General features: G+C 58.2%; 1 protein-coding gene across 3 annotated transcripts in view; it reads left to right on the top strand.

The window, feature by feature from the left end:
* SEC22C (SEC22 homolog C, vesicle trafficking protein) overlaps window positions 1-12188 on the top strand; it is a 28013-nt gene extending 15825 nt beyond the window's left edge. For all 3 annotated transcript variants that reach the window (XM_029077717.2, XM_029077716.1, XM_029077720.2), the window contains 5 exons: window positions 1919-2082; window positions 4197-4376; window positions 7791-7909; window positions 8665-8730; window positions 8960-12188. In XM_029077717.2, coding sequence (XP_028933550.1) covers window positions 1919-2082; window positions 4197-4376; window positions 7791-7909; window positions 8665-8730; window positions 8960-9163 — 733 coding nt within the window. In that variant the 3' untranslated portion in view covers window positions 9164-12188. The remainder of the gene's footprint in view (window positions 1-1918; window positions 2083-4196; window positions 4377-7790; window positions 7910-8664; window positions 8731-8959) is intronic.
* The last annotated feature ends 65 nt before the right edge of the window (window positions 12189-12253 follow it).

Genomic DNA, 12253 nt, shown 5'->3' with positions numbered 1-12253 from the left:
ACCTCCTTGGAGATCCGGGTTTGTGTCCCCTGTGATCTGGCAGGGGGTTGGGGGCTGGGGAGGTCGGTGCGGGGGGCTCTCCCTGGCCTCATACTTCAGAGTCCCACCAATCCCTGTAAGCTGTATCCAGTACTTAGTACAGTACCTGGCACATAATAAGCACTTAACAAATATCACTGTTTTTTAAATGATATTTGTTAGATGTTTGCCTGTTAAACACTTTTCTAAGTGCTGGGGTAGGTACAAGTTTATTAGGTCGGTCATTGTCCGGTTCACGGTCTAAATAGGATGAAGAACAGGGATATATAGATATATATATAGTTGAGGATACTGAGGCACAGCAAAGTTAAGTGATTTGCCCAAGGTCATACGGCAAGCAGTTGGCAGAGCTGGGATTAGAATCCAGGTCCTCCGATTTACAGACCTGTGTTCTTTCCACTAAATCACACTACTTCTCAGTGGTGCTCCTTACCGCTGTTATTAATATTATTATTTGTGTGGTCAACCCAGCTGTCCCTGGGGCTTCCTCCCACCCGCACCCAGGGATGGAGTAGTGGGTTACCCTACCCCCACGCCCGGGCCCACTCCTGTCCTTCTTGTCTACATTTAATAGCTCGTGAGGGACCGGTGGCCCCGGTCATTAACAGATCTCCAGACCAGCTTCCATGGTGCCTTCTTAGAAATCAGCCCATCAGTAGTCTGTGTCTACACCCTGTGGGTGCAGAGTGCTGTATTGAGCACTTGGGAGAGTCCAATAGAATTAGAATCGATCAGTGGTATTTATTGAGCACTTCTGAGTGAGACCAGTGTACCAAGTGCTTGGGAGAGTACAGTACAACAGAGTTGGTAGACGTGCTCCCTGCCCTCGAGACCTTAGAGTCTTGAAGGGGAGATTACTTCAGTCGTATTTATTGAGCACCTACCGTGTGCTGAGCAGTGCAGTAAGTGTTTGGGAGAGTGTAATACAGCAGAGAGAGAACAGGATATGTTTGTAACTAATTGGAAAAGGAGGGAAATAGAAAATGATCGAGTTTAGTGGTGAAAGTGGAGTCTAACAGTTTCTTCCCTAGAGCTGTGTATAAGGCGAGCCATCAGTCAGAAGACAGTAACTCTGGCTTCCCCCGAGATAGTTAAACCTATTATTATTATCATTATTATTATTTTTATTAGAATTTAGTAGACATTTACTGTGTGCCAGGCACCATACTGAGCACTGGGATAAATACAGGAGAATCCGGTCAGACACGGTCAGTGTCCCACATGATGCTCACTGTCTAAGGGGGAGGGAGAACAAGTATTGGAATCCACGTTTTACAGATCAGGAAACTGAGGCCCAGAGAAGTTCAGTGAGTAGCCCAAGTTTACACAGCAGGCAAGTGGCAGAGTCAAGATTAGAACCATTAGAATCTCAGGCCCAAGCTCTTTCCGCTAGACCTTGATGCTTCTCTTCAGTTGGGAGCCCCGTGGAGGATAGGGACGGGATGCGGGCAGGCTCTCCTGGATTCTCCCCAGTGCCCAGCGTGGGGCTTGGCACCCAGTAAGAGCTTAATTAATAGCATCATCATCATTATCATCATCATCATCATCATCAGGATTTGCCTCAAGAAAACAGACCCTCCAAACCTCCAAAATAAAATGGATTAGACACCGTGGAGAAGAATCTTGCCGAGATCAAACACGTGTTCCTGTTGAACTGTTGAAGTGAATGTCTCCAGTCAGTCAGTCAGGTGTATTTATTGAGCACTTACTGTCTACAGAGCACCGTACTAAGTACTTGTGAGAGTCCAATATAGCAATATGTCCAATATAGCAAAGTAACAGACACATTCCCTGCCCACAAGGCACTTCGGTCTAGAGCCTGACCCTTAAAACACAAACACACAATCTCTCTCTCTCTATCTCTATCTCTCTTTCCCAGTTTTCACTCCTGTGGGGACGTGGCCTGCCTGGGGATCTGCTCCAGCCAGTACCCGGCGGCGATGGCCTTCTGCTTCCTGGAGGAACTGCGCTGGGAGTTCACAGCCGCGTACGACACCGTCAGCATCGGCTTGGCCTCTCGACCGTACGCCTTCCGGGAGTTCGGTGCGTGTCCCTGCTCCCCCGTGGGACGGCCAGGCTGCCCGCCACTCGCTGGCAGGGGGTGCCGGGAGTGGGCGGAGGAGTAACCAGAGCCAGCGGGCTTTGGGCTCGGTACCCGGGGGATCTGACAGCCTCCACGCCTGAGTGCTTCCCGTGTGCCGAGCGCCGCACCTAGTGCATGGGAGAGGACAGCAGAGCGAGTTCCAGGCAGGGAGGAGGGACGAGAACGAGGCACAGAAAGTAGGTGGGCTTGGTTGTTTTGGGGGAAGACTAGAAGCCACTCTTTGAGACCGTTTCTATCACAGATAGTCCTATTGCTCCCTGTTCGTCACCCTCACCCTGCAGGATGTAGGAAACAGCAGGGCCCAAACTTATAACTGTTACCACCCATCTGCATTCTGGAGGGGTCCTAGAATGCACTGCTGCCTCCCCAACACGTCCAATGTCGGAATCGCTAGGAAACCGGAGTTGGCATCTGCTGGGGAACCTCTCTGGCTCAGCCACGAGCCTGCTGGGTGACCCTGGGCAAGTCGTTCAACCTCTCTGGGCCTCTCTTTCCTCCCCAGTCCAGGATAAGACAGCCTGGGAGGCCCAGTGAGGGATAAAGACTGTGCCCAGTCTCATAACCGTGAATCCGCCCCGGCATCTAGCACATAGTAAGCACTTGATCAGTGCCACGAGGATGATTATGAGCGCCTGTCAGATTATTAGTTCTTATCGGCTCCTATTTTTGTTATTCGTGTGAAAACCGTTCCTTCTGGATGTGAGTGTGTGCCTGGAGCCCAGCAGCTCTGGACCCTAGAGGTTCCAGGGCCTAGCACCGTGGGAATCTAGACGATCTGGGGCCCAGCATCCCTGAGACCTAATGAATACTATCACTAATACTAATACTATTCAATAAATACTATCGAATGCACCTAGTGGAAATAGAGCTTAGTAGACCTGGAGCCCAACAGTCCCAGGACCTTGTGGATATTCATTCAATAGTTTTACTGAGTGCTTACTATGTGCAGAGCACCGTACTAAGCGCTTGATATTGAATTTGGTGACTGTTGGCCTGGGACCTAGTGGATATTGAGCCCGCTGGCTCTGGAGCCTAACAGTCTTGGGACCTAGTAGTAATTAGACTGTAAGCCCATCATTGGGGATTGTCTGTATCTGTTGCCGATTTGTCCATTCCAAGCGCTTAGTACAGTGCTCTGCACATAGTAAGCCCTCAATAAATACTATTGAATGAATGAATGAATTGAATAATAATGTTGGTATTTGTGAAGCGCTTACTATGAGCACAGCACTGTTCTGAGCGCTGGGGTAGATACAGGGTCACCAGGTTACCGCACGTGAGGCTCACAGTCTTAACCCCCATTTTACAGATGAGGAAACTGAGGCACAGAGAAGCGAAGTGACTTGCCCACAGTCACACAGCTGACAAGTGGCAGAGCCGGGATTCGAACCCCTGACCTCTGACTCCCAAGCCCGTGCTCTTTCCACTGAGCCACGCTGCTTCTCTGATAACTGTAGTATTTATTAAGCGCTTACTATGCGTCAGGCACTGTTCTAAGCCCTGGGACAGATCCAAGATAATCGGGTTGGACACGGTCCCTGTCCCACATAGGACTCGCGGTCTTGATCCCTATTTACAGATGAGGGAACTGAGGCTCAGAGACGTGAAGCGGCTTGCCCAAGGTCACACGGCAGACGAGTGGGGGAGCCGGGATTAGAACCCAGGTCCTTCTGACGCCCAGGCCCGGGTTCAATCCAGTAGGCCACGCTGGTTCTCTCACGCTGCTTGAACCGGCGGTTCTGGGGCCTTTTGCTATTGTTCTTGTCTGTCCGTCTCCCCCGATTAGACTGTGCGCCCGTCAAAGGGCAGGGACCGTCTCCATCTGTTACCGATTTGTACATTCCAAGCGCTTAGTACAGTGCTCTGCACCTAGTAAGTGCTCAGTAAATACTAGAATAGAATCGAGGAGCGCTAGAGCCTAGTGAATCTGGAGCCCTTGACAGGGCAGGATTGTGCAGCGGGGGAAAAGGGAAATGTCGGTGCTCGTCCCAGGCCGGCTCTAGAGGTGCAGTTACGTGCTCCGCGTGCCTCACAACCGATCTGTGCGTTGCAGACGGCGTGATCCAGAAAGTGAAGTGGCGGTTTAACTGCGCGCCCTCTTCTCACCTGACGGACACCTTGGAGAAAATTCAGGAAGAACTGGACCTCAAGCCGCCAGTGGTCCTGGCCCTGGATGGCCCGGAGATGATGAATGGAGCCGCGAGTGGTCACTGCCGGCGGCCGGAGGAGCCTGGTACGTGGCCAAAACCCACACCGAACTCCCTTTTTCCCGAGGGGCTTTCCGGAGAACGAGGGGCCGTCGGCATTTCCAAGGGTCCGACCAGAGGCCGTCAGCGATTTCACAAAGGCTCCACCACGGTTCCGTCCGTCGACTGGGCCATCAGCGGGATGTACTGAGTGCCCACTGGGTGCAGAGCACTGTTCGGAGCACTTGGGAGAGTACCGTAGAGTTGGAAGACAAACCCCCCGCCCCCAAGGAGCCTGCAATCAGTGAATCAATCAGTGGTATTTATTGAGCTCTTTCCGTGTGCAGAGCACTTGGGAGAGTACAGTACGGCAGCGTCGGTAGACACGTTCCCTGCCCACAAGGAGCTCACAGTTTAGAAGGGGAGCTTGCAGTCTAGCGATGGCGTTGTTTTCTGGCAAACAGTTGCCCGAGCAGCGTGAAAGGGATTATGGCCAAGTTCCCGCTCGTCAAAGCCGAGGGAAGGGCCGAGCCGGGCCGGCCCTCCTGAGCGGCTGAGCCGCCAAGGGGCATTTGCGAGCCGATGCCCCGGGACGAACGTTTTCGACCCGTGGGGCCTGTCAAGGAGCTGCACGCCTCGAGACTTCGAAATAGTATTTACCGAGGGCTTACTGTGTGCAGGGTCCAGTACTAAGCGCCTGGGAGAGCGCAGTGCAATGGAGCGGATAGACACGATCCCTGTCCTCAAAGGGTTTACGATCTATTATGTTATGTTGGTATTTGTTAAGCGCTTCCTATGTGCAGAGCACTGTTCTAGGCGCTGGGGTAGATACAGGGTAATCGGGTCGTCCCACGTGAGGCTCACAGTCTTAATCGCCATTTTACGGATGAGGTCACTGAGGCACAGAGAAGTGAAGTGACTCGCCCGCAGTCACCCAGCTGACAAGTGGCAGAGCTGGGATTCGAACCCATGAACTCTGACTCCCAACCCTGGACTCTTTCCATTGAGCCACGCTGCTTCTCTGTTCCGAATACGGGACTCGGCCTCCGGTCTTTTCTTTTCCTTTGGTATTTGTTAAGCGCTTACTCTGTCCCCGCCACCGTTCTAAGCGCTGGGGTGGATGCAGGCTAATCAGTTGGACACGGTCCCTGAGCCATGTGGGGCTCACGGCCTTAATCCCCCATTTTACAGATGAGGTAACCGAGGCACAGAGAAGTGAATCGACTTGCCCAAGGTCACACAGGAGACAAGTGGCAGAGCCAGGATTAGAACCCAGGCCCTTCTGACTCCCAGGCCCCGCAGTCTGACTCCATAATGGTAGTTATTGGATCTTATGCCACCGAGTTGTCTCCGACGCGCGGCGACGCCATGGACACCTCTCTCCCAGAACGCCCCACCTCCATAAGCGATCGTTCTGGTAGCGGTAGTTATTAAGCACTTACTGTGTGCCAAGCACTGTACTAAGATCACTAATCACTGTAGCTATAAGATAATCAGGTCAGATCCAGTGCCTGTCTCACGTGGGACTTGCAGTCCAGATCACCCACCCACCAAACCTCCGCTGAGGAGCAGTTGGGACCGAGAGGCTCACAACCCCTTGGGGCTCAATCGGGGTCCCGCCGGGGGGCCGAGGCCCCGCGATTCCACAGTTGTGCCCCCCGTCCCGGCCCGACCTGGGAACCTTCCGGAGCCTCGCGTCTCAGAGACGGGGGGCCCTTGATGCCTTCTGTACCAGCCCCTCCCAAACAACTCTGGCTAGTGCACCCCAAAGTTCTCCCCGAAGGGAATGAACGGCCTCCAGCGCCTGGCTTCATGGCACCCCCAGGAGGCACAGGGGACCGCAGTGGCTTGGGTGTTGAGCCAGCACCCCTGCGGCTTCGGGGAGCTGCGGCGTGTTTCCCTCAGAGTAGGTGGGAGCCCCCCCAGGTTCCCCTCCCTCCAGAAAAGAGACCCGCAAATCTGTATTCCCTGGACAGAAATCCCCAAGACCAAATCCGTGGTCGCCTGTGCCGAGAACTAAAACAACAAGAAGAAGACACCCGGGCGCCGTCTCTGATCTGGACCTAACCCGTAATTTAACGTGCCCGAAGTTAGCCCCGTCTCCATCCCTCCCCTTCTGGCGGGAGCTCCCAGGGCCCCCCAGCGGCTTGGGTTACGCCGCTGACCCATTTCACAGCACTTGCTGCTTCTGATCGAACAAGTCTCCTCTTAGAACCCGGCCCCCGACTTCAGGGCCCGTCCCAGGCAGCTCGGAGTCTCCCCGGGTTTCTGAGGGAACGTCTGTGGCGGGGATGGAATGGGCTGCGGGGATCGGTTCCCGTCGTGCAGCGTGGCCTGGTGAAGGAGCCCGGGCCTGGGAGGCAGAGGTCGTGAGTTCTAATTCTGGCACTGCCACGTGTCTGCTTGTGACTTCGGGGAAGTCACTTCACTTCTCTGTGCCTCACTCTCCTCATCTGTAAAATGGGAATCAAGATTGAGAGTCCCATGAGGGACAAGGACTCTGGCCAACCTGATGACCTTGTATCTACCCCGGTGCTTAGCACAGTACTTGGCACATAGTAAGCGCTTTACAAGTATCACAGTTATTACTATTATTGTATCCAACCTGGGAGAAGCCCGTCCTTCCAAACGTCCCCCTTTAAAATACAGATCCGCCCTACGCAGGAGGTTTCAACCTCTCGAGGCTTTTCCTGGTCCTGCGGCTCAGGCGAGCTGGCCAGCCCCCTGCCTCCGGGCTAAAAGCGGGTAAATGGGGAAATCTCGGAATCGCTCAAGGGTCTCGCTTGCTTCCGGATTGTGATCGCCTCCAGAGAGGGCAGGGAGAAAGGGACGTCGTCGTCTTACCGACTGTCGATCGGTGGTATTTAGTGAGTGCTTCCCATAGGCAGAGTGCAGTGGCAAGCCCTTGGGAGAATAATGATAATGTCGGTATTTGTTACGCTCTTACTATGTGCCGAGCGCCGTTGTAAGCACTGGGATAGATACAGGGTAATCGGGTTGTCCCACATGAGGCTCACGGTCTTGATCCCCATTTTACAGATGAAGTAACTGAGGCGCCGAGAAATGACTTGCCCAAAGTCACCCAGCTGCCAGGTGGCCGAGCCGGGATTAGAACCCGTGACCTCTGACTCCTAAGCCCGCGCTCTTTCTGCTGAACCACGCTGCTTCTCTAAACGCAGCAGAGGCCGGCGCCGGGGTCACTGCCCCCTCGGGGCACTTGGGGCCCAGTGGGGGAGGTGGTGCCTGGCCCTTCCGAAGGGCGGTTCCGTCAAACCGGGCGCTGGCTGCCGGGGATTTGTTACCGTTTGTCCCGTGGGCACGTGGGCCCACCTGCTCTTTGCTCAGCACAGGCCTCGTCCCCCGGGGCCCGGGTGGGTGGCGCCCTTCCCGCGCCTCAAGGCCCTGGGGGCATCTCGGGGAGGAGGACCGGTGCCCCCGAAGTCGGGTGTTTTCTCTCGCAGCGGCCAGTATCCGGATGAAGCCCGTGTCGGCCCTGGGGATCCTGTCTCTAGTCCTCAACATCATGTGTGCAGCTCTGAATCTCATTCGCGGGGTCCACCTGGCGGAGAATTCCCTCCAGGTAACCAACCCCCCCTCCTCCCTCGGGCCGGACGGGCAGGGGGCCGGCGGAAGGTCCGGGTCGGGGGTCCCCTTGTTGGAGCCGCTCTCTCCGGGGAGTGGGGTCTCCCGCCTGTCGGCCTGTCAGGCCCGAGTGACCGCTGCGCCTCCACGGTTGAGACGGGTCACCGATCGCTGTGCGCCCCACTGCTTTGCGAGACGCCCCCCCGGAACGGGCATCTCGCCTGCTGACGGAGGAGTCAGATGGGTGGGTGTCTCCAGGTGCTCCAGAGGCTCTTCGCTGTAAGAAAGAGAGGATTAGCCTAGGGAGTGGGGGGAAGAGTGAGAGAAGGGAGAACTAAGAGCAGCAAAGAGGAAGAGAGGGCAGCAGTTCCCAGAGCAGGAAAACCACCAAAAATAATACTAGTAGTAGTTGTTAAGCGCTTACTATGTGCCAGGCACCGTACTAAGCACCGGAGTAGATACGGGTAATCGAGTTGGACAACAGTCCTTGTCCCATGTGGGGGGCTCACGGTCGTAATCCCCACTTTACAGAAGAGGTAACTGAAGCCCAGAGGAGCGACGTGACTCGCCCCAGGTCACAGAGCAGAGACACGGAGGAGCCGAGATTAGAACCCGGGTCCTTTCGACTCCCAGACCCACGCTATACCACCCGTGGTATTTAAGTCAGGGATGGGCCGAGAGGCGCGGCCCCTCTGACTGAACTTTGCGTTCTCTCTCTTTCCTTCCCGCCCCACCCCGTGCTTTCCCGACCAGGAGGATTGCGAGGGGATTGGAAACGCTCTGGCATTTCTCATCTCCTTTGGAGCCTGCATAGCCCAGGTAGAGATGGAAACCCCGGAGGCTGGAAGAGCGGGGCCCCGGGGGCCGGGAGTCCAGCCGAAACCCGTGCCCCACTTTGGCTGGGGGCGGGGGGGGAAGGGGGCCGCAGCCGGGGAGGGATCGGGCCTCAGGTTGGGGGGTGTCCCAGGCGGCCCTGAGGCGGGGCGGACCCCAGGAGCCGCCGCCGGACTCTTTCTCTCTCTCTGTCTCTGTGCTGGTGCCGCCGCAGTGTCACCTGTACCTATTCTACAGTCCAGCCCGGATGCCCAAGGCAGCGCTGGCGCTGGCCTGCGTCTGCCTGTGCAACGTCTCCCTGTACGGGCGCCGCAACGGGTGGCAGATCCTCTTCCACAGCGGCGTGGCCTTCCTCTCCTCGTACCAGACCCTGGCCCGGCGGCAGCAGCGGGACAGGCAGCCGGACTGCGGGGTCTGACGCGGCGCGGCCCGCCCCTGGAACCGGCCGTCCCGTCTCCCTCCCCGTCTCCCCGCGGGGAGAGACCGGTGAGGCCCCCCCCCCCCCCCCGGGTCATCCGCCGGGAGGCTCTGGCAGGAGCGGTGTGACGAGAGCCCTCCCGGCTCTCGCCACGTCTCCCCCCGCACCCGCCACCCGCGGATGGTCGGTCGGCCCGGTGGTTAAGAAGGACAGAGGGTGCAGTGAGAGGCAGAGGTCCCGCGTTCTAATCCCAGCCCCGCCCCCAGCCTGCTGCGCGATCGTGGCCGAGTCACGCCACCTCTCTGGGCCCCCGCTTCCCCCTCTGCCAGATTGGGAGAATAATCTGTGCTCTCCCTCTCCCGGGGATGTCACGAGGGCACAGTGCCAGGAAAGAGCTTGGGAAGTTAAAAGCAGTCTGGCAAATGCAGGGTATCATCATGCTTATTATGATGATTTTTCAGGAATTGAAGGGTCGGCACCCCCACATCAGCACTCTCGCAGGGAGGAATTGGGGATCGGAAACACTTCCTCGCCGCGTCTCATCTTTCCAGAAGATGGAATTTATGCCACTTTGTGGTGATTCAGGGCAGTGGCCGATAGAGCCACGGTAAAAAAGAGAACGGTAGGCGGGTGGCCATTTAAAAATACGTGCACACTTGCCCTACATAAACACCCCCAAACTTACTCTCCCCCAAGGGCGATGTTTCAGCTGCCGACATTCAGATTGGGCCTCCGAGCTGAGTTTCGATGCGGGAGATCCCGTTTTCTCAGTTTCAGCGGACTAAATCCTGAGCTGTTTTTATTTTGAAAGGATCAGTTAAACAGTGCCTCCTTCCCCTGCCCTCCCGTTCCTCCTGTCCCCTCTCCCTCTGAATGATATTCATAACGATGGTATTTATTAAGTGCTCACTAGGTGCCAAGCATTTTGCTGGGCACTGGGGTAGATTCAAGACAATCAGCTCGAACACAGCCCCCGCCCTACACGGGGCTCGCATTCTAAGCGGAGTGTGCATATTTTACCCCCGCTTTTCAGATGAGGAAATTGAGGCGCAGGGTCCACGGCCACGCAGCGGTTAGGCGGCGGAGGCGGGATTAGAACCCAGTCCCCCGGCTCCCAGTCCCGTGCTCTTTCCAGCAGGCCGCAACCCCTCCTGATTCTTCTTCTTCTACCTTCCTCTCCCTTCCCTTCCTCTGCGTCCCCTCCCCTCTCGATCCTTCTCCTCTTCGCCTGACCCAAATGTTCTCAAGTGGCGAAGCTCTCGCTTCCCCGTCGAGACCGGTCCTTGCGGTGGCCCGGAAGAGGAGGAGGAGGAAGAGGAAGGGGCGAAGGGAGGTCGTTTGGGAGTGAGGCCCGTCCGCGTTAGCACTCCTAACTGCTCAGCCACAGTCACAAGGAGGCTCGCGTGCGCCGGCGATCAGAGGGGGGCCTCGTCCGGCTCCCCGTGGCCCGCCCGGGACCCTCGGCCGGCGGATTGGGCCGACGGGCCACCGGGGGACCAGCCGGGGAGCGCGGGAGGGAAGGGGAAGGTGGCCGGTGTTGGCGGTGCTGCAGGATGCACTTGGAATCGATCCCCGTGCGTGCGCGTGGACGTGGTGCCTTGCGTGTTCGTGGCGTGTTCTGTCCGGGAGACCTCTGACCCCGGGGGCCTGCGTGGAGGGAGGGATGCCCCGTTTCACTTTGGGTTCAGAAATCCCGACGAGAGTCCCCTTGTGTAACCGCCGGGACTTGGGGTCCCCCGGGCCCTCCCCCAGGCTCAGGTGCCTGCCCCGCCGCCTCCCAGTTAGGTGGCAGTGAGGCGACTCCCGGTCGCCCGGCCCGCCGCAGGGCGGACCCGGCTGGGCCGGCAAAAACCCGGGTGGCCAAGAGGGGGTGGGGGGCCCGGCAGTCGGGCAGACCTGGTGCCTCCCCCCCGGCCCCCGTCGCGGGGAGAGGGCAGGGGGGCCGGCCGGATCCGGTCGACCCCGCCCTCTGGATTTTCTAAATTAGAGGACCGCCTGGCGCGGCACGGTCCCTCGGCGGTGGGGTTAAGCGGTGAGAGCTTCGGCCCAGGAGAACCAGCGAAGAGCCGGTGGGGACCGGCTGGGTCGGGGTGTCCAGGAAGCCCGGGGGCCCACGCGGGGTCCCCCCCGCCATGGTCCTCCTCCTCCGAGCGGGGTACTGCCGTGAGCCTGGACCCTCCTGTGGGCCGGGGGGACTCCGGTCCCCACCGGCCGTTGGCGTTTCTCTCCCCCCCCCCCCGCTCACTTCGGCGGTTTGTCCCGGCCCTCCTTGAACGAAGGCCCCGGGGGCCCCACCGAGAGAGTCGGTGTGGGTGAATGGGGCCGAGCGGGTCACAGTGGAAATAGCCAGCTGGAGCTGCGGTGCCAGAGCCCATTGCCAGGGAAAGCGACCCTGGGTCCCGTGGTCCGGCCCGGGCACGTCGGGGTGGGCTGGGGCGCCCGATGAGGGTGCACGAGGCCAAACCGCTGCAGGCTTTCTGCGGTGCTGCCGGGTGAGACCAGAACTGCTTCCTGCCAAGCTGGCCGCTGGAGGCAGGTGGTCCAACCCTCTCCAAGCTAGCCGCTCAAGGCAGGTGGCCCATCCCCTGCCAAGCTAGACATTGGAGGCAGGTAGCCTGCCCCCGCCGCCGAGCCGGCCACCGGGGAGACGAGTGGCTTGCCCCCCTCCAAGCTAGTCACTGGAGGCAGTCGTCCCACCCCCCCGATATCCCGGACGTCTCGGGGTGCTCCTTCAGGATGGGCGATTGTGGGAAAGAAGCCATCGTCTGTATTTCAAGAGGAAGACGGGAGCAATTTGATCCCAGCCAAAACCCTCGGGCCCGATCCCGTCGGGCCCCGCCCAGGGGCACTGATGGGGCCTGAGCGGTTCCGTCCCGGTGTTCCCGCTGGCGGAGAGGCGGTGGACCCGAGGGGTACGCTTTCCGCTGTCACGGGAGCCCACGCCGCGGTCGAGAAAGCCTCTCCCGGACCCGGCCGAAGGCCTGCCTGGCCGTCCGGACCAGGAGAGAATAAATCATAAACGCCTGCCGTGTCTCGCCCGTTAGTGGGGGGGTCAGCTGGGCCGGGGGCCGGGGGCCAGGGGCAGCAGCG

Source organism: Ornithorhynchus anatinus, chromosome 13 (assembly GCF_004115215.2).
Source record: "Ornithorhynchus anatinus isolate Pmale09 chromosome 13, mOrnAna1.pri.v4, whole genome shotgun sequence".
Classification (NCBI taxonomy): domain Eukaryota; kingdom Metazoa; phylum Chordata; class Mammalia; order Monotremata; family Ornithorhynchidae; genus Ornithorhynchus; species Ornithorhynchus anatinus.
This window is presented reverse-complemented; position numbering and strand designations above follow the sequence as displayed.